Here is a 22,483-nt window from a genome sequence, read left to right as displayed (position 1 = left end):
CTGGCCTCCAAGCCTTTGGCACTGTATGATGGGTAGAGCAGGTTGGTTCCTGACGATGCAGAGATAGCCTATGGTTAGTTATCCCGGACTATATGTTACTGTCTCCAATCTTGACAGATTTGAGTCATGGGTTTATTCATCACACATCCACATGCGGGATAGCGTGCAGGCACACAGTACATACAAACACACACAGTACACACACACGCTCATGCACACATTCGTACAGTACATACTTATACAGAATGTGAACGCACGCACGCACACACACACATTTGTTTTACTATCCTTGTGGGGACCAAATTCAAATTCATATTTTGCCTAACCCTAACCCTTAACCTAACCTTAACCTTAACTCTAACTCCTAACCCCTAATTCTAGCCTTAAACCTAACCATAAACCTAAGCCCTAAGACTAAAATAGCCTTTTTCCTTTTGGGGATAGCGTGCAGGCACACAGTACGTACTAACACACACACACAGTACACACACACACGCTCATGCATGCATTCATACAGTACATACTTATACAGTATGTGCACGCACACACACATTTGTTTTACTATCCTTGTGGGATAATTCCCATTCAAAATCCTATTTTCCCTAACACTAAACCTAACCCTTAATCTAGCCCTAACTCCTAACTCTAATTCTAAACCTAACCCTTAATCTAGCCCTAACTCCTAACCCTAACCCTAACCCTTAATCTAGCCCTAACTCCTAACTCTAATTCTAAACCTAACCCCTAAGACTAACATATCCTTTTTCCTTGTGGGGTCCGGTGAAATGTCCCCACAAGGATATTTAAACCAAAAACACACTTAACCCACCAGTTATTGAGTATAAGGGGGCAATTTATTTTCCACACAGGGTCATTGGGTGTTGCATGACTTTGTTTATGAAATAAATGAAATAAGTATGTAATTGTAGTGTTATTTGTTCACTCAGGTTCGCTTTATCTAATATTAGGTTTGGGTTGAAGATCTGATAACTTTCAGAATCAAAAATATGCAAAATCCTAGAAAATTAGAAAGGGGCAAATTCTTTTTCACAGCAATGTATTTTGGGGGCGGGCTTTTGCCCACCGAATACCCACCTGGGGCCAATGGGGTCATGCCTGCTGGGTAGTTATATTTCCAATAAGTCTGATTTACAACTCTTTCAACAAGGAAGTTATGATGGTGTCTGTGTATTGCTTTGCTCAAAGTTATACATTTTTATATATTTTTTTCACTGATGCATGTGATGTTTTCATTTAAACGTGTCTCTTTGTCAATAAGAAACCAACTGAATGATCTTAGTTTCCCATGCCCCTTGTTCATATTATTTTAAAGGGGGGCTGAACTTCCTGATTTGGCCTTTTCTTAGGCTTGGTCATTAAGAAATGCAGCGGCCATGACTGAAGTCAAACGAGTGTTGTCTTGGGGGGGGGGGGGGGGGGGTTCGCACCTGGCAAGTGTTTGTACATTCACTCTGCCATAACAGTACCCAGTTACAGGCACTCACTCTTCTAGATAACTTGAAACAGTCTAACCAGGTCTTGTGTCTTGAACTAGCTCTGGTGCGATGCAACTTCTTTCACCAATTAGCTTTAGCCAGCTGGTGTGCGACTGTGGCAAATTTGGTTTCACATTGGATAGCCTACCGCTGGGGCTAGTTAGGGACAGTCAATAAATTACACAATGTAAATGGGACAATTTGTATATACATTTCTCCAATCTATAGTTGGTTTGAGGTTAAGTCATTGAAATGTGGAGCTATTGACATTTAAAAATATTGTCCCATGTACATTGTTTAATTTACTGATGTTCCCTAACCAGCCCCATAGGGATATCGAATGTCAAACCAAGTTGACTATGGGCATTACGATGGGGTTGCGTACAGGTGCGCTCCAAATGTATGATTTATTGGGCGCTGCTAGCTGTCGGCATGTGTGCAGTGTTGAAATAAACTCAACCCAAGGAAAACTGTTATGATACAATTTTTTCCTGTCATCTCACAAATCTCAGATTTGGATGAAACTGACTTTATGACCAACAACATTATTATATTTACACTTGAATCAATTTTGACACTAGAATAAATGTTTCTGAGTGATATCGATGCCACATAGGCCGTTATCAAAACGAGAAGTTTCTTTTTAGGAGCAGTTGCTCTTTAATGGTCATGCCTTTCCTATTTATTTAATGAATGTGGAGAGAGGTTATCATAATTGTTTTGTTATAGAGTGGCAATAAAATACACACAATGGATCCAATCATCCGTTACCTTAGCCATTCCGTCATTAAACAACAACTGTGAATGAAATAGTTTGTTTATTTTCCAACCTCATTAATTGAGGAACATGAGTAGGGTTCCTAGATGACTGGTGCATAAAACAGCTATTTACACTGATATCTGACAGTGGTGTGTTGATACTTTGTCCATGAAGTGTATACGGTGTCACAACAGACCTACTGATAGAGCCATATACAGTACATGCCTATGACCATCATCTTATTCTGTTAGATGACTTTGATGTGTAGCCATCTGCCACCAAATGTAATTTCCTCAGTCAAAATTCCCTAATGATACCAATCAGACCATTCCAATATCAATGAAAAACAGAAGCTTTATCTTGTGAGACCAAATGAAAGTCCTTATATTGCAGGGGGCTATGTCAAAATACAAGTACCTATCTCCAGTAAAACACTGACTGATTTACTTCTTCCGTTAGATACAACAACATACATCCTAAAAGGTCATGTTAAATACTTTGGTAGAGAAGAGAACACACCCATATGACATGGACAGACATAGAAATGAATGATATTGAAGAACAACACTCAACTACTGTACAAATGAATGAGAAACTACAATTAATTTCAGCATACAAAAAAAGCATATTGGGCATTAAATTCCCTTTCATTGAACAAATAAATATCTATTATCCACGAATCTATTCTTCCACTCACTAATTGGGGTTATATGAAGTTCTAAAGCAAGCAGATGTTTACACCTTTGCTGAGACGCTATGTACGTTGAAATGCATCTTGGTCTAAGTGTGTAACTATCTCCTCACTGAATACAAGTATCTTTGGTAGAAAAATATGACAGCACAGAAGAACCATGAAAATGAAACATTTACACATAACAGTTTGCACCAGTATGACAGTTCAACATTATTACCACTATTTCACTCCAGAGATCTAATCAGTGGGAAAATGGGGAAAAGAAGTGAGACATCACTGATAAACAGTGATCCTTTATGGGATTATAAAGTAGCAGAGGAATTGGCCTGAAGGCAGCTCACTTATACACAGAAAGGTACTTGAATGAAGAGGAGCCCAATTTCTCAGATACTCCCTGGCCACGTGTTGAATTTTCACAAGACCCCTTAAAGGTATTTCGCACAAAAAAAGCACAAAAAAATCTCAGAAGCAAAGGGAGAGAGAACCTTCAGAGATTAAAGAATGATTAAGATTGGTCCATCATTCCAGTGCAGTCTATCCATCTCCTGTCTCTTCAATGCACTCAAAGTCAACTACAGGTCCTCCACAGTGGCCAGATCCATCCACAAATGAAGTAGTTCCAGTCAGTTTTTAACCTCGTCCAATTAACAAGACAACGAGGATTGGCTGGGAGATGCTGGAAGACGCGTGCAGTTTCAAGTGTCTCCTGGGATGCCGGTGGCTCCAGTACACAGGTTTGAGATCAGTCCCAGTCATCTTTGCACACACAGGCACACTCCTCGTGGTGTTCCAGGGGCACATCGGTCATGGACTTCTGCAGGCCTCGGCCCCCGCTTCGGTGCTTCAGCAGGAGAACCTACAGAGGGCGGCGAACCAGAGAGCAGATTGAGAGTTGCCCTCCACCAAAAACAACATCAAACACATTTACATATCATATGTTTCAATTAGCTACATGACAGAAATGTCTCCATGATAGGCTACATTTGTTATACATCAATGACACATTTCAACCACCAAATAACAGGATGTAATTTAGCTTGGGTTTATTATACTTATCTTTCTGAAAAATAATGAACTTATTGTATAAGTAGCACATAATCTTACCAGGTAGGTACTTTTAATGACCCTTGTCTAGAAATGCAAACTTTTGATAACTTTCCCAAAATGTCCAGGTTTTCCAGAAATCATGGTTGGAAGATTCCTGGATTTCCAGTGTATTCCCTCCTGATTCCAGGAATATTCAAACCTCTGAACTTTGCAACGCTACGTATGCCACATTTTTACCTCATGGTACTTGTTGACTACCCGGGTGGGCACACACTGGCAGTCGAAGCAGCGGTGCGAGCAGCAGGCACAGTTACCCCCGCAGCGCTTCACCAGGAGGCAGCTAGGCCAAAATATGGCGTCCGTCCTCTTGAGCTCCTCCCTCAGGGAGACGGAGAAGTTGCGCGGCGTGCAGCTGTACAGTCTCACCTCTTCTCTCAACAGGTTGAGATCCACCCCTGTTCAAGAAATAGTTTAATCTCATCACGTCAGCCTAAAACTATTAAACACATTGTACTAAATTCCAAAGAAGGGGTATCAATTGTCAAGTTGACATTAAATTGCCATTTTCAAAATGGTAAAACTGTCTTGAAAAAGTTTAAAGTTCTTTGCTCAACTGCATCTGTTTTTCCCTCCATCTCAACATGACAAACTTGTCTTCCACTGCAATTCCTATCACTACAACCCCAGCTGTCAGCCATACCTCTGGATTTCTTGTTGTGGAGGAATGACTTTCCCAGGATGTGCCAAGTGGGCTTGTACAGGTCTTCCATGTCCTGCTGCCATCTCTCGGGCTCCAGATACTTCATGACCTCCTCCACGGTGCTGAGGCCAGCCACGGCCTCAGACAACGCATCTGAGCTCTGCAGAGATGGAGCTGGAGTTACCTCGGGCTTCAATACACTCTAAAGAAAACCGGCACAGGGGAAGACGGGGGGAAATGTTGTTAGACTTCAGCCTCATGGCCTAACTGAATTAAGCATCAATTAATGGATTATTGTAGAGAGCCCCATACAATTACAGCATTGAATCAGAGGTTTAAACAGAATTATACAGGTATTACAGGCGAAACCCCTGAAAAGTAAGATACGATTTACATAATGAGTGATTGTGCTACAGTGCATTACAAAACTGAACATCAAAGCTCCATTTTGGTATCTCTATAGATTCCACAGCTCTTCACTTAGATAGATTTCCATCCAGAAATAACTTCAGTAGCAACAAGGTTTAAGCTGAGACTTCTTTCTGTTACAATGAGGGGCAGTATTGTTTGTTTTCTCTGACTGATATCTGCCTAAGACACGGAATGTCCGTCCTCTTGAGCTCCTTCCTCAGGGAAACGGAGAAGTTGCGCAGCTCTGACGCTCGTCGGATGAGACAAGGCTTGCAAGCCATTACAGACTGCAAAGGGAAGCATACACGATTCTACCAGATGAGCTAAACTACTTCTATGCTCGCTTCGAGGCAAGTAACACTGAAACATCCATGAGAGCACCAGCTGTTCCGGGAGACTGTGTGATCACGCTCTGCACAGCCGATGTGAGTAAGACCTTTAAACAGGTCAACATTCACAAGGCCGCGGGGACAGATGGATTACCAGGAAGTGTACTGCGAGCATGCGTTGACCAACTGGCAAGTGTCTTCACTGACATTTTCAATCTCTCCCTGTCCGAGTCTGGAATATCAACATGTTTTAAGCAGACCACAATTGTGCCTGTGCCCAAGGACACTAAGGTAACCTGCATAGATGACTACCGACCCGTAGCACTCATGTCTGTAGCCATGAAGTGCTTTGAAAGGCTGGTCATGGCTCACATCAACACCATTATCCCAGAAACCCTAGACCCACTCCAATTTGCATACCGCCCCAACAGATCCACAGATGATGCAATCTCTATTGCACTCCACATTGCCATTTCCCACCTGGACAAAAGGAACACCTATGTGATTATGCTATTCATTGACTACAGCTCAGCGTTCAACACCATAGTGCCCTCAAAGCTCATCAATAAGCTCCGGACCCTGTGACTAAACACCTCCCTCTGCAACTGGATCCTGGACAGGCCACCCCCAGGTGGTAAGGGTAGGTACCAACACATCCGCCAAGCTGATCCACAGGGGCCCCTCAGGGAAGTGTGCTCAGTCCGCTCCTGTACTCCTGTTCACTCATGACTGCACGGCCAGGCACAACTCCAACAGCATCATTAAGTTTGCCGATGACACAACAGTGGTAGGCCTGATCACCGACAATGCGAGACAGCCTATAGGGAGGAGGTCAGAGACCTGGCCGTGTGGTGCCAGGACATCAACCTCTCCCTCAATGTGATCAAGACAAAAGAGATGATTGTGGACTAGAGGAAAAAGAGGACCTAGCATGCCCCCATTCTCATCGACGGGGCTGCAGTGGAGCAAGCTGAGAGCTTCAAGTTCCTTGGTGTCCATATCACCAACAAACAAACGTGGTCCAAGCACACCAAGACAGTCGTGATGAGGGCACGACAAAACCTATTCCCCCTCAGGACACTGAAAAGATTTGGCATGGATCCTCAGATCCTCAACAGGTTCTTCAGCTGCACCATCAAGAGCATCCTGACGGGTTGCATCACTGCCTGGTATGGCAACTCCTCGGCCTCCGATCGCAAGGTACTACAGAGGTTAGTGCGAACGGCCCAGTACATCACTGAGGCCAAGCTTCCTGCCATCCAGGACCTCTATACCAGGCGGTGTCAGAGGAAGGCCCTAAAAATGGTCAAAGACTCCAGCCACCCTAGTCATAGACTGTTCTCTCTGCTACCGCACGGCAAGCAGTACTGGAGCGCCAAGTCTAGGGCCAAGAGGCTTCTAAACAGCTTCTACTCCCAAGCCATAAGACTCCTGAACATCTAATCAAATGGCTACCCAGACTATTTGCCACCCCCCCCCCCTTTCACACCGCTGCTACTCTCTGTTGTTACCATCTATGCATAGTCACTTTAATAACTCTACCTACATATACATATTACCTCAACTAACCAGTGCCCCCGCACATTGACTCTGTACCGGTACCCCCCTGTATCTAGTCTCGCTATTGTTATTTTACTGCTGCTCTTTAATTACTTGTTACTTTTATTTCTTATTCTTATCCATATTTTTTAAAACTCAAATCAAATCAATTTTTATTTGTCACATACACATGGTTAGCAGATGTTAATGCGAGTGTAGTGAAATGCTTGTGCTTCTAGTTCCGACAATGCAGTAATAACCAACGAGTAATCTAACTTAACAATTCCACAACTACTACCTTATACACACAAGTGTAAAGGGATAAAGAATATGTACATAAAGATATATGAATGAGTGATGGTACAGAACGGCAGAGGCAAGATGCAGTGGCATAGTGGCATAAAAAGTGCATAAAAGTGGCATAGATTAAAGTGGTTAGTGGAACATGTATTACATAAAGATGGCAAGATGCAGTAGATGGTATAGAGTATAGTATATACATATACATATGAGATGAGTAATGTAGGGTATGTAAACATTATATTAAGTGGCATTGTTTAATTTCCATTATTAAAGTGAGCTGGAGTTGAGACAGTATGTTGGCAGCAGCCATTCAATGTTAGTGGTGGCTGTTTAACAGTCTGATGGCCTTGAGATAGAAGCTGTTTTTCAGTCTCTCGGTCCCTGCTTTGATGCACCTGTACTGACCTCGCCTTCTGGATGATAGCGGGGTGAACAGGCAGTGGCTCGGCTGGTTGTTGTCCTTGATGATCTTTATGGCCTTCCTGTGACATCGGGTGGTGTAGGTGTGGGCAGAGCAGTTACCGTACCAGGCGGTGATACAGCCCGACAGGATGCTCTCGATTGTGCATCTGTAAAAGTTTGTGATTGCTTTTGGTGACAAGCCAAATTTCTTCAGCCTCCTGAGGTTGAAGAGGCGCTGCTGTGCCTTCTTCACAACGCTGTCTGTGTGGGTGGACCAATTCAGTTTGTCCGTGATGTGTACGCCGAGGAACTTAAAACTTACTACCCTCTCCACTACTGTCCCGTCGATGTGGATAGGGGGGTGCTCCCTCTGCTGTTTCCTGAAGTCCACGTTTATCTCCCTTGTTTTGTTGACGTTGAGTGAGAGGTTGTTTTCCTGACACCACACTCTGAGGGCCCTCACTTCCTCCCTGTAGGCCGTCTCGTCGTTGTTGGTAATCAAGCCTACCACTGTAGTGTCGTCCGCAAACTTGATGATTGAGTTGGAGGCATGCATGGCCACGCAGTCGTGGGTGAACAGGGAGTACAGGAGAGGGCTCAGAACGCACCCTTGTGGGGCCCCAGTGTTGAGGATCAGCGGGTTGGAGATGTTGTTACCTACCCTCACCACCTGGGGGCGGCCCGTCAGGAAGTCCAGTACCCAGTTGCACAGGACGGGGTCGAGACCCAGGGTCTCGAGCTTAATGACGAGTTTGGAGGGTACTATGGTGTTAAATGCTGAGCTGTAGTCGGTGAACAGCATTCTTAAATAGATATTCCTCTTGTCCAGATGGGTTAGGGCAGTGTGCAGTGCACTGGGCCTGCAGCCTTGCGAGGGTTAACACGTTTAAATGTTTTACTCACGTCGGCTGCAGTGAAGGAGAGTCCGCAGGTTTTGGTAGCGGGCTGTGTCAGTGGCACTGTATTGTCCTCAAAGCGAGCAAAGAAGTGATTTAGTCTGTCTGGGTTGCAAGACATCCTGGTCCGCGACGGGGCTGGTTTTCTTTTTGTAATCCGTGATTGACTGTAGACCCTGGCACATACCTCTTGTGTCTGAGCTGTTGAATTGCAACTCTACTTTGTTTCTATACTGACGCTTAGCTTGTTTGATTGCCTTACGGGGGGAATAGCTACACTGTTTGTATTCAGTCATGTTTCCGGTCACCTTGCCCTGGTTAAAAGCAGTGGTTTGCGCTTTCAGTTTTGCGCGAATGCTGCCATCAATCCACGGTTTCTGGTTTGGGAATGTTTTAATAGTTGCTGTGGGTACAACATCGCCGATGCACTTTCTAATGAACTCGCTCACCGAATCAGCGTATTCGTCAATGTTGTTGTTGGACGCAATGCGGAACATATCCCAATCCATGTGATCGAAGCAATCTTGAAGCGTGGAATCAGATTGATCGGACCAGCGTTGAACAGACCTGAGCGCGGGAGCTTCCTGTTTTAGTTTCTGTCTATAGACTGCGTTGTTGGTTAGGGGCTCGCAAGTAAGCATTTCACTGTAAGTGTCACGGTAGTCGAATGAAGAGAACCAAAGCGCAGGGTGGTGAGCGTACATATCCCTTTTATTTAGAAATGATGCCGACAAAAACAATAAACAATACAAAACAACCGTGAAGCTTAAGGGCTATGTGCCACAAACAAAGTTAACTTCCCACAAAGAAAGGAGGGGAAAGGGCTACCTAAGTATGGTTCCCAATCAGAGACAACGATAGACAGCTGTCCCTGATTGAGAACCGTACCCGGCCAAAACATAGAAATACAAAAACATAGAAAAACAAAACATAGAATGCCCACCCCAAATCACACCCTGACCAAACCAAATAGAGACGTAAAAAGGCTCTCTAAAGTCAGGGCGTGACAGTAAGCCTGTTTTACTCGGGGCATGTGACTAATAACATTTTTTTTGAACGGTGTAGTAGATTGACACCTGGGGTATTGGTATCCCCACATGACCAGGATCAATAGGGCTCAGTTTAAAAGTAATGTCAATATAGGGAATAGGGTGCTATTTGGGAACTTTGTTTCATGCATGGTTTCTGCTCACTCTGTCTGACATGTCAGCTTAATGGTAGCTTTATGTGGCGATACTGACCTAATCCTGTGTGATTGACAAGTTGAATGCATCACTGACGACAGCAAGCGAGCAATAATAATATTGACACTTCAGCACTGAAAGTGTAACTTTATTTGGTACATTAATTACTAATGATATCAAACTCCCTATATTGTCACAGAGTATGAAAAGCTTTGACAAAGCACCTTTGCATTATGTTACTTATATCTAGTAACCTACATGACAAACAGTAAATAGAAAGAAATCTTGAGCTGAGTCATAAAAGGAGAAAGGGATTTGATTTGACAGCGTAAAGAGATACAGAATGAATCAGTGAAAATGTCCTGCTACTGGATTGGCATTGTCACACTGAATAATGGCAACCATACAGGAATGTCTGTTCTGATTCACTGACAACATAATACATTCTGATATTACAGTCAGCACTCACTTTGCTGCTGCCACTGCATGAATTAGAGAGGAAGGCTACAGAGTTAAGCAACATGGCTAAGGCAGAGGTTGGAAAATGTTCTTTATGCAAATGCAGTGATGAGACAAGACCGTAACTACCAATTGGATACCACGAAATTAGGGAGAAAATGGGGTAAAATGTAAAAAATATATATACAGTGGCCAGAAAAAGTATGTGAACCCTTTGGAATTACCTGGACTTCTGCATAAATTGGTCATACAATTTGATCTGATCTTCATCTAAGTCACAACAATAGACAAGCACAGTCTGCTTAAACTAATAACACACAAACAATGATATGTTTTCATGTCTTTATTGAACACACCATGTAAACATTCATATTGCAGGGTGGAAAACGAATGTGAACCCTTGGATTTAATAACTAGTTGAGCCTCCTTTGGCAGCAATAACCTCAACCAAACGTTTCTGTAGTTGCGGATCAGACCTGCACAACGGTCAGGAGGAATTTTGGACCCTTCCTCTTCACAAAACTGTTTCAGTTCATCAATGTTCTTTGTATGTCTGGTGTGAACCGCTCTCTTGAGGTCATGCCACAGCATCTCAATCGGGTTGAGGTCAGGACTCTGACTGGGCCACTCCAGAAGGCATATTTTCTTCTGTTGAAGCCATTCTGTTTTTTTGGGTCGTTGTCCTGTTGCATCACCCAACTTCTGTTGAGCTTCAATTGGAGGACAGATAGCCTTATATTCTCCTGCAAAATGTCTTGATAAACTTGGGAATTTTTCCGTCAATGATAGCAAGCTGTCCAGGCCCTGAGGCAGCAAAGCAGCTCCAAACCATGATGATGCTCCCTCCACCATACTTTACAGTTGGGATGAGGTTTTGATGTTGGTGTGCTGTGCCTTTTTCTCTCCACGCATAGTGTTGTGTGTTCCTTCCAAACAACTCAACTTTAGTTTAATCTGTCCACAGAATATTTTGCCAGTAGCGCTGTGGAACATCCAAATGCACTTTTGCGAACTTCAGACATGCAGCAGTTTTTTTGGGGCAGCAGTGGCTTCTTCCGTGGTGTCCACCCATGAACACCATTTTTGTTTAGTGTTGTATGTATCGTAGACTCGTCAACAGAGATGTTAGCATGTTCCAGAGATATCTGTAAGTCTTTAGCTAACACTCTAGTATTCTTCTTAACCTCACTGAGCATTCTGCTTTGGGCTCTTGCAGCCATCTTTGCAGTACAGCCACTACTAGGAAGAGTAGCAACAGTGCTGAGATTTCTCCATTTATAGACAATTTGTCTTACCGTGGACTGATGAACATCATGGCTTTTAGATATACTTCTGTAACTCTTTCCAACTTCAAGCAAGTCATCAATTCTTAATCGTGGGTCTTCTGGGATCTATTTTGTTCAAGGCAAGGTTCACATCAGGCAATGCTTTTTGTGAATAGCAAACTCAAATTTGTGAGTGTTTTTATAGGGCAGGGCAGCTCTAACCAACATCTCTAATCTCATCTCAATGATTGCACTCCAGGTTAGCTGACCCCAGACTCCAATTAGCTTTTGGAGAAGTCATTAGCCTAGGGGTTCACATACTCTTTCCAACCTCCACTGTGAATGTTTACATTATGTATTCAATATAGACAAGAAAAATCCAAGAAAAAAATCCAAGTAATTCCAAAGGGTTCACATACTTTTTCTTTCTCATACTTTTTCTTGCCATATACAGTTGAAGTCGGAAGTTTACATACACTTAGGTTGGATTCATTAAAACTTGTTTTTCAACCACTCCACAAATGTCTTGTTAACAAACTATAGTTTTGGCAAGTCGGTTAGGACATCTACATTGTGCATGACACAAGTAATTTTTCCAACAATTGTTTACAGACAGATTATTTCACTTATAATTCACTGTATCACAATTCCAGTGGGTCAGAAGTTTACATACACTAAGTTGACTGTGCCTTTAAAACATATTGGAAAATTCCAGAAAATGATGTCATGGCTTTAGAAGCTTCTGATGGGCGAATTGACATCATTTGAGTCAATTGGAGATATACCCGTGGATGTATTTCAAGGCCCACCTTAAACTTAGTGCCTCTTTGCTTGACATCATTGGAAAATCAAAAGAAATCAGCCAGGACCTAAAAAAAAAGTGAAGATCTCCACAAGTTTGGTTCATCCTTGGGAGCAATTATTTACAAACGGCTGAAGGTACCACGTTCATCTGTACAAGCAAGTATAAACACCATGGGACCACGCAGCCGTCTTACCGCTCAGGAATGAGACGCGTTCTGTCTCCTAGAGATGAACGTACTTTGGTGCGAAAAGTGTAAATCAATCCCAGAAAAACAGCAAAGGACCTTGTGAAGATGCTGGAGGAAACAGGTATACAAGTATCTATATCCACAGTAAATATCGACAACCTGAAAGTCCGCTCAGCAAGGAAGATGCCACTGCTCCAAAACCGCCATTAAAAAACAGACTACGGTTTTCAACTGCACATGGAGACAAAGATCATACTTTTTGGAGAAATGTCCTCTGGTCTGATGAAACAAAAATAGAACTGTTTGGCCATAATGACCATCATTATGTTTGGAGGAAAAAGGGGGAGGCTTGCAAGCCGAAGAACACCATCCCAACTATGAAGCACAGGGGTGGCAGCATCATGTTGTGGGGGTGCTTTGCTGCAGGAGGGTCTGGTGCACTTCACAAAATAGATGGCATCATGAGGCAGGAAAATTATGTGAATATATTGAAACAACTTCTCAAGACATCAGTTAGGAAGTTAAAGCTTGGTCGCAAATGGGTCTTCCAATTGGACAATGACCCCAAGCATACTTCCAAAGTTGTGGCAAAATGGCTTAAGGACACCAAAGTCAAGGTATTGGCGTGGCCGTCACAAAGCCCTGACCTCAATCCTATAGAAAATTTGTGGGCAGAACTGAAAAAGCGTGTGCGAGCAAGGAGGCCTACAAACCTGACTCAGTTACACCAGCTCAGGAGGATGGAGGAATGGGCCAAAATTCACCCAACTTATTGTGGGAAGCTTGTGGAAGGCTAACTGAAATGTTTGACCCAAGTTAAACAATTTAAAGGCAATGCTACCAAGTACTAATTGAGTGTATATAATCTTCTGACCCACTGAGAATTTGATGAAAGAAATAAAAGCTTAAATAAATAATTCTCTCTACTATTATTCTGACCATTCAAGTCTTAAAATAAAGTGGTGATCCTAACTGACCTAAGACAGGGAATTATTACTAGGATTAAATGTCAGGAATTGTAAAAAAACAGAGTTTAAATGTATTTGGCTAAGGTGTATGTAAACTTCTGACTTCAACTGTATATATATTTACAATATAAAATAAAGTAAAAATAAAAAGTAACACTGTAGAATTACATAACAATAACGGGGCTATATACAGGGGGCCCGGTACTGAGTAAATAGGGATTGGGGTGTCAATGTAAATGGTCCGGGTGTACATTTGATTAATTGTTCAACTGGCTTATAGCTTGCGGGTAGAAACTGTTAAGGAGCCTTTTGGACCTGCTTTCCGTGCGGTAGCAGAGATAACAGTCTACGACTTGGGTGACTGGAGTCTGGTATATAGGTCCTGGATGGCACGAAGCTTGGCCCCAGTGATGTATTGGGCCATATGCACTACACTCTGTAGCGCCTTACGGTCAGATACCGAGCAGTTGCTATATCAGGCGGCGATGCAACCGGTCAGGATGCTCTTGATGGTGCAGCTGTGTAACTGTTTGAGGATCTGGGGACCCATGCCAAATCATTTCAGTCTCCTGAGGGGGAAAAGGTGTTGTTGTGCCCTATTCAGTGTTTGGACCATAATAGTTTGTTAGTGATGTGGACACCAAGGAACTTAAAACTCTCGACCCGCTCCACTTCAGCCCCATCGATATAAATGGGGGCCTGTTCAGACCTTATTTTCCTGTAGTCCAAGGTACTGCTTTCTATAAGAAATAACAGTTGAGAGTTTTGCTCGCTATTTGAATCCAGTTGCTGTTGCCTGGACTTGGCACTGGGTATGAGTGTGGAATGGAAACCATTAACAGCTTGTGAATGTTGACGGTGCTACAGTCCTCCAATTAACGGCACTCCATAGGCACGGCCTCATAAGTGGCATTCAAGCACTCCTTCAGAGACAGATGAAATGCAGTGAATAAAGCTTTGGGAAGGAGCTGAGAGGCCTGACTAAAGGCATTGGGGAACAAAGCACTTAAAAGGGCCAGCGTAACTTTTGACAGGCATGAATTCTCTGAAAACGTTAATCTGGTATCGAGAATCTGGTCGTCGGGTAACTTTAGTTTTTCCTCAGAGGTTTGAAGTGTTCAGGTGTAGCAGAAGCTGTCAACTATTATGGGATGGTAGATAGGCAGCAAAGAAGGTTCTTTCCAAATATACAGTACTAGTCAAAAGTTTGGACACACCTAATCATTCAAGGATTTTTCTTTATTTTTTACTATTTTCTACATTGTAGAATAATAGTGAAGACATCAAAACTATGAAATAACACATATGGAATCATGTAGTTACCAAAAAAGTGTTAAATAAAATCTAAATATATTTGAGATTCGTCAAAGTAGCCACACTTTGCTTTGATGACAGCTTTGCACACTCTTGGCATTCTCTCAACCAGCTTCACCTGGAAAGCATTTCCAACAGTCTTGAAGGAGTTCCCACATATGCTGAGCACTTGTTGGCTACTTTTCCTTCATTCTGCGGTCCAACTCATCCCAAACTATCTCAATTGGGTTGAGGTTGGGTGATTGTGGAGGACAGGTCATCTGATGCAGCACTCCATCACTCTCCTTATTAGTCAAATAGCCCTTAAACTGCCTGGAGGTGTGTCAGGTCATTGTCCTGGTGAAAAACAAATGATAGTCCCACTAAGCCCAAACCAGATGGGATGGCAAATTGTTGTAGAATGCTGTGGTAGCCATGCTGGTTAAGTTTGACTTGAATTCTAAATATATCACTGACAGTGTCACCAGCAAAGCACCATCACACCTCCTCCTCCATGCTTCACGGTGGAAACTACACATTGCGGAGATCATTCGTTGGACCCAAAAATGGATTCATCAGACTAAAGGACAGATTTCCTCCAGTCTAATGTCCATTGCTTGTGTTTCTTGGCCCAAGCAAGTCTCTTCTTATTATTGGTGTCATTTAGTAGTGGTTTCTTTTAGCAATTCACCCATTAAGGCCTGATTCACGCAGTCTCCTCAGATCAGTTGATGTTGAGATGTGTCTGTTACTTGAACTCTGTGAAGCATTTATTTGGGCTACAATTTCTGAGGCTGGTATCTCTGGGTCTTCCTTTCCTGTGGCGGTCCTCATGAAAATCAGTTTCATCATAGCGCTTAATGGCTTTTGCGACAGCACTTGAGGAAACTTTCAAAGTTCTTGACATTTTCCGGATTGACTGACCTTCATGTCTTAAAGTAATGATGGACTGTTGTTTCTCTTTGCTTATTTGAACTGTTTTTGCCATATTAACAAGGCACACCTGTTAATTGAAATGCATTCCAGGTGGCTACCTCATGAAGCTGGTTGAGAGAATGCCAAGAGTTTGCAAAGCTCTCATCAAGACAAAGGGTGGCTACTTTGAAGAATCTCAAACAAATCAAAATATATTTTATATTTAACACTTTTTTGGTTAATACATGATTCCATATGTGTTATTTCATAGTTGTGATGTCTTCACTACTGTTCTACAATGTAGAAATAAAGAGCACAAATAGCACAAATAGAGAAAAACACTTGAATTAGTAGGTGTGTCCAATCTTTTGACTGGTACTGTAAATGTGGGGAAACTTGTCAGCGGTGGAACAATGCCCAGATCGGCCCAAAAGTGAAAGTCTGAAGAAGTTTTTTCCCAGTTTCCTATATTTGGAACTCTAACAGCACCACCAGACAACACCATTGTATTTGTATTAAAAATCAATACAACCTAAATACATGTGATGGAACTGAGTTAAAGACTACTTTTGTGTTTTCAGCCAATTATTTGCATGGTTATCAAAATGTGCAAGTCATCAACTCGCCTCCCTTTGACATAGCTAAGCTATGACCTCTCCTTAGCAACCCTGCAAATATTTTGCCTCATAACTGCAGTTAACATGTTCACATTCTAACTGTTTTCTTGTGTTGCCTGATACTGAGTCTTTTATCTTAGCCACAACTTCATCTGGTAAGAATTCATCTCAAGAGATATAAAACCCAGACACAGAATAGAATCTATTGTATTCCGCAGCCATCACTAAAAGGTGTTTCAAATTGGTTGCAGGCTGTGTCCATCTTTTAGAAGGAAACTAGCTTAGCAGGCAGACGAGGGACAGCAACTCCTGCCAGAAACGACCGAGGAATTGACGATGTGAAGAGTGAGAGGTGAGCTGAACTAGACATCTGAGGTATGTGCTGTACATGTACATGTATTATGTCAGGAGGCACTGAAGAATGTCTGACAGGACTTTATGAATCCAGGACAATGTATCCATCAAAAACCTTAAAGCGCAATCTCATTGAGCAAGCTAATGTCACTTTCTTGCAGGATTGCATATTATGGAGGAATGTGATCAGCTCTAATGCTGGGAAATATTGTACAAATATTGCATAAATAAGTGGATATATTGTTTCAGAATATTACATAAATACATACACACAACACACTACATGACCAAAAGTATGTGGACACATGCTCGTCGAACATCTCATTCCAAAATCATGAGCATTAATATGGAGTATGTCACCCCTTTGCTGCTTTATTAACAGCCTCCACTTATCTGGGAAGGATATTCACTAGTCGTTGGAACATTGCTGTGGAGACTTGCTTCCATTCAGCAACGAGGGCATTAGTGAGGTCGGGCACTGATGTTGTGCGATTAGGCCTGGCTCGCAGTTGGCATTCCAATTCATCCTAAAAAGTATTCGATTGGGTTGAAGTCTGGGCTTGTGCAGGCCGGTCAAGTTCTTCCACACCAATCTCGACAAACCATTTCTGTACCACGCTTTGTGTACGTTGGCATTGTCATGCTGAAACAGGGAAGGGCCTTCCCCAAACTCTTGCCACACTGTTGGAAGCACAGAATCGTCTAGAATGTCACTGTATGCTGTAGCGTTACGATTTCCCTTCACTGGAACTAAGGGGCCTAGTCCGAACCATGAAAAACAGCTCCAGACCTTTATTCCTCCACCAAACTTTTACATTTGGCAATGTGCATTCGGGCAGGTATCGCTCTCCTGGCATCCGCCAAACTCAGATTCGTCTGGACTGCCAGATGGAGAAGCACAATTCATCACTCCAGAGAACACATTTCCACTGCTCCAGAGTCCAATGGTGGTGAGTTTTACACCACTCCAGCCGACGCTTGGCATTGCGCATGGTGATCTTAGGCATGCCATGGAAACCCATTTCATGAAGCTCCCGACGAACAGTTATTGTGCTGAAGTTGCTTCCAGAGGCAGTTTGGAACTCGGTAGTGAGAGTTGCAACCGAGGACAGACGATTTTTACGTGCTATTCGCTTCAGCACTCGGCGGTCCCATTCTGTTTGCTTGTGTGGCCTACCGCCTCGCGTCTGAGCCTTTGTTGCTCCAAGGCATTTCCACTTCACAATAACAAAACTTACAGTTGCCGGAGGCAGCTCTAGCAGGGCATACATTTGACAAACTGACTTGTTGGACAGGTGACGTCCTATGACGGTGCCACGTTGAAAATCACTGAGCTCTTCAGTAAAGCCATTCTACTGCCAATGTTTGTCTATGGACATAAATTTTATACACGTGTGGCTGAAATAGCTGAATTCACTAATTTGAACGGGTGTCCACATACTTCTTTGTATATAGTGTATTACATACACCCGCCGGACAGTTAATTAGGTACAGCCATCTATAGTAGTACCGGGTCGGACCCCCCTTTGCCACCAAAACAGCTTAAATTATTCAGGACATTCTACACAAGATGTCGGAAACGTTCTTCCACAGGAATGTTGCTCCATGCTGAGGCGATGGCATCACGCAGCTGCTGCAGACTGGACGGCGGTACATTCATGCTACTGCAGACTGGACGGCGGTACATTCATGCTGCTGCAGACTGGACGGCGGTACATTCATGCTGCTGCAGACTGGACGGCGGTACATTCATGCTGCTGCAGACTGGACGGCGGTACATTCATGCTGCTGCAGACTGGACGGCGGTACATTCATGCTGCTGCAGACTGGACGGCGGTACATTCATGCTGCTGCAGACTGGACGGCGGTACATTCATGCTGCTGCAGACTGGACGGCGGTACATTCATGCTGCTGCAGACTGGACGGCGGTACATTCATGCTGCTGCAGACTGGACGGCGGTACATTCATGCTGCTGCTTCATGCTGCTGCAGACTGGACGGCGGTACATTCATGCTGCTGCAGACTGGACGGCGGTACATTCATGCTGCTGCAGACTGGACGGCGGTACATTCATGCTGCTGCAGACTGGACGGCGGTACATTCATGCTGCTGCAGACTGGACGGCGGTACATTCATGCTGCTGCAGACTGGACGGCGGTACATTCATGCTGCTGCAGACTGGACGGCGGTACATTCATGCTGCTGCAGACTGGACGGCGGTACATTCATGCTGCTGCAGACTGGACGGCGGTACATTCATGCTGCTGCAGACTGGACGGCGGTACATTCATGCTGCTGCAGACTGGACGGCGGTACATTCATGCTGCTGCAGACTGGACGGCGGTACATTCATGCTGCTGCAGACTGGACGGCGGTACATTCATGCTGCTGCAGACTGGACGGCGGTACATTCATGCTGCTGCAGACTGGACGGCGGTACATTCATGCTGCTGCAGACTGGACGGCGGTACATTCATGCTGCCGCAGACTGGACGGCGGTACATTCATGCTGCCGCAGACTGGACGGCGGTACATTCATGCTGCCGCAGACTGGACGGCGGTACATTCATGCTGCCGCAGACTGGACGGCGGTACATTCATGCTGCCGCAGACTGGACGGCGGTACATTCATGCTGCCGCAGACTGGACGGCGGTACATTCATGCTGCCGCAGACTGGACGGCGGTACATTCATGCTGCCGCAGACTGGACGGCGGTACATTCATGCTGCCGCAGACTGGACGGCGGTACATTCATGCTGCCGCAGACTGGACGGCGGTACATTCATGCTGCCGCAGACTGGACGGCGGTACATTCATGCTGCCGCAGACTGGACGGCGGTACATTCATGCTGCCCCAGACTGGACGGCGGTACATTCATGCTGCCCCAGACTGGACGGCGGTACATTCATGCTGCCGCAGACTGGACGGCGGTACATTCATGCTGCCGCAGACTGGACGGCGGTACATTCATGCTGCCGCAGACTGGACGGCGGTACATTCATGCTGCCGCAGACTGGATGGCGGTACATTCATGCTGCCGCAGACTGGACGGCGGTACATTCATGCTGCCGCAGACTGGACGGCGGTACATTCATGCTGCCGCAGACTGGACGGCGGTACATTCATGCTGCCGCAGACTGGACGGCGGTACATTCATGCTGCCGCAGACTGGACGGCGGTACATTCATGCTGCCGCAGACTGGACGGCGGTACATTCATGCTGCCGCAGACTGGACGGCGGTACATTCATGCTGCCGCAGACTGGACGGCGGTACATTCATGCTGCCCCAGACTGGACGGCGGTACATTCATGCTGCCCCAGACTGGACGGCGGTACATTCATGCCGCCGCAGACTGGACGGCGGTACATTCATGCCGCCGCAGACTGGACGGCGGTACATTCATGCCGCTGCAGACTGGACGGCGGTACATTCATGCCGCTGCAGACTGGACGGCGGTACATTCATGCCGCTGCAGACTGGACGGCGGTACATTCATGCCGCTGCAGACTGGACGGCGGTACATTCATGCCGCTGCAGACTGGACGGCGGTACATTCATGCCGCTGCAGACTGGACGGCGGTACATTCATGCCGCTGCAGACTGGACGGCGGTACATTCATGCAGCTGCAGACTGGACGGCGGTACATTCATGCCGCTGCAGACTGGACGGCGGTACATTCATGCCGCTGCAGACTGGACGGCGGTACATTCATGCAGCTGCAGACTGGACGGCGGTACATTCATGCCGCTGCAGACTGGACGGCGGTACATTCATGCCGCTGCAGACTGGACGGCGGTACATTCATGCCGCTAAAGACTGGACGGCGGTACATTCATGCCGCTGCAGACTGGACGGCGGTACATTCATGCCGCTGCAGACTGGACGGCGGTACATTCATGCCGCTGCAGACTGGACGGCGGTACATTCATGCCGCTGCAGACTGGACGGCGGTACATTCATGCCGCTGCAGACTGGACGGCGGTACATTCATGCCGCTGCAGACTGGACGGCGGTACATTCATGCCGCTGCAGACTGGACGGCGGTACATTCATGCCGCTGCAGACTGGACGGCGGTACATTCATGCCGCTGCAGACTGGACGGCGGTACATTCATGCCGCTGCAGACTGGACGGCGGTACATTCATGCCGCTGCAGACTGGACGGCGGTACATTCATGCCGCTGCAGACTGGACGGCGGTACATTCATGCTGCTGCAGACTGGACGGCGGTACATTCATGCTGCTGCAGACTGGACGGCGGTACATTCATGCTGCTGCAGACTGGACGGCGGTACATTCATGCTGCTGCAGACTGGACGGCGGTACATTCATGCTGCTGCAGACTGGACGGCGGTACATTCATGCTGCTGCAGACTGGACGGCGGTACATTCATGCTGCTGCAGACTGGACGGCGGTACATTCATGCTGCTGCAGACTGGACGGCGGTACATTCATGCTGCAAACATGTTTAGTACACTCAGCGTATATCTGACATGGTGCATGTGCGTGAGGTGCATACTTGTTTGGAAGTAGATTTGTTTAAGACTACCAAGAAACACTCTGTGTGACCCTGATCTAGCCCAATGCAGTAAAAGTTACCTTTCTGTGCCATCGACCACACTGCAATTGAGGTTGGAATAAAAATAGATTCTTAGTCTCTTGGGAACCCTGCATGGCATTGCCAGTCATATCCTTTCACTAGTCTCTCTCTCTCTCAAGGGCTTTATTGGCAATGGAAACATATGTTTACAGTGCCAAAGCAAGTGAAATAGATAAAACAAAAGTGCCAAAGCAAGTGAAATAGTTAACAAAAGTGAAATAAAAAAGAAAACATTTACAGTAAACATTGCACTCACAAAAGTTCCAAAGGAATAGAGACATTTCAAATGTAATATTATGGCTGTATACAGTGATGTAACGATGTACAAATAGTTAAAGTACAAAATGGAAAATTAATAAACATAAATATGGGTTTTATTTACAATGGTGTTTGTTCTTCACTGGTTGCCCTTTTCTTGTGGCATCAGGTCACACATATTGCTGCTGTGATGGCACACTGTGGTATTTTACCAAATAGATATGGGAGTTTATCAAAATTTGATTTGTTTTAAAATACTTTGTGGGTCTGTGTAATCTGAGGGAAATATGTGTCTCGAATATGATCATACATTTGGCAGGTTAGGAAGTGCGCTCAGTTTCCACCTCATTTTTGTAGGCAGTTTGCACATAGACGGTTTTCTCTTGAGAGCCAGGTCTGCCTATGGCGGCCTTTCTCAATAGCAAGGCTATGCTCACTGAGTCTATACATAGTCAAGCTTTACTTAATTTTGTTCGGTTACATTGTTCAGGTATTCTGCCACTGTGTATTCTCTGTTTAGGGCCAAATAGCATTCTAGTTTGCAGTGTTTTTTTGTTCATTCTTTCCAATGTGTCAAGTAATAATTTTTTAGTTCTCTAATGATTTGGCTGGGTCTAATTGTGTTGCTGTCCTGGGGCTCTGTGGCATCTCTCTCTCTCAAATGGAATTTCATGACTACTCGTTGTCTCACTGTAAGTGTGAAGGCACAATGGACCTCAGTCCCGTAAAGGCCAACTTACTGGAGTGTGAAAAACGGATCACACTGACGCTGACATTTAGGGAGACAATGGCATTTCAGTTTGTTTTCCTTTTTTCTCTCCCCATTCAGAGATCCTCTTTCCTCCGAGCCATGCTGTGTTTTAACAACCTCTTCGCCGGGCCCTTTAGCTTTCCAAAATCGCTTCCTGTGAATTACAGACCGGGTCTTATTTTCTCCCATTTCCATGGAAGTGGTAAAGAGGAATTATTGCTTGTTTAAATATAAACTCAACT

The 22,483-nt window shown here is 44.8% G+C and overlaps 1 protein-coding gene across 1 annotated transcript in view; it reads right to left on the bottom strand.

The window, feature by feature from the left end:
- Positions 1 to 2,297: 2,297 nt before the first annotated feature.
- Positions 2,298 to 22,483, bottom strand: part of LOC129858258 (platelet-derived growth factor C-like) — a 74,550-nt gene continuing 54,364 nt past the window's right edge. Inside the window, exons 4-6 of the mRNA XM_055927377.1 lie at positions 4,698 to 4,899; positions 4,235 to 4,452; positions 2,298 to 3,806 (exon numbers count right to left, since the gene is read on the bottom strand). Of these exons, the coding sequence (XP_055783352.1) occupies positions 3,693 to 3,806; positions 4,235 to 4,452; positions 4,698 to 4,899 (534 nt within the window). The 3' untranslated portion in view covers positions 2,298 to 3,692. The remainder of the gene's footprint in view (positions 3,807 to 4,234; positions 4,453 to 4,697; positions 4,900 to 22,483) is intronic.

The sequence above is a fragment of the Salvelinus fontinalis genome, chromosome 6 (genome assembly GCF_029448725.1).
Source record: "Salvelinus fontinalis isolate EN_2023a chromosome 6, ASM2944872v1, whole genome shotgun sequence".
Lineage (NCBI taxonomy): Eukaryota > Metazoa > Chordata > Actinopteri > Salmoniformes > Salmonidae > Salvelinus > Salvelinus fontinalis.
This window is presented reverse-complemented; position numbering and strand designations above follow the sequence as displayed.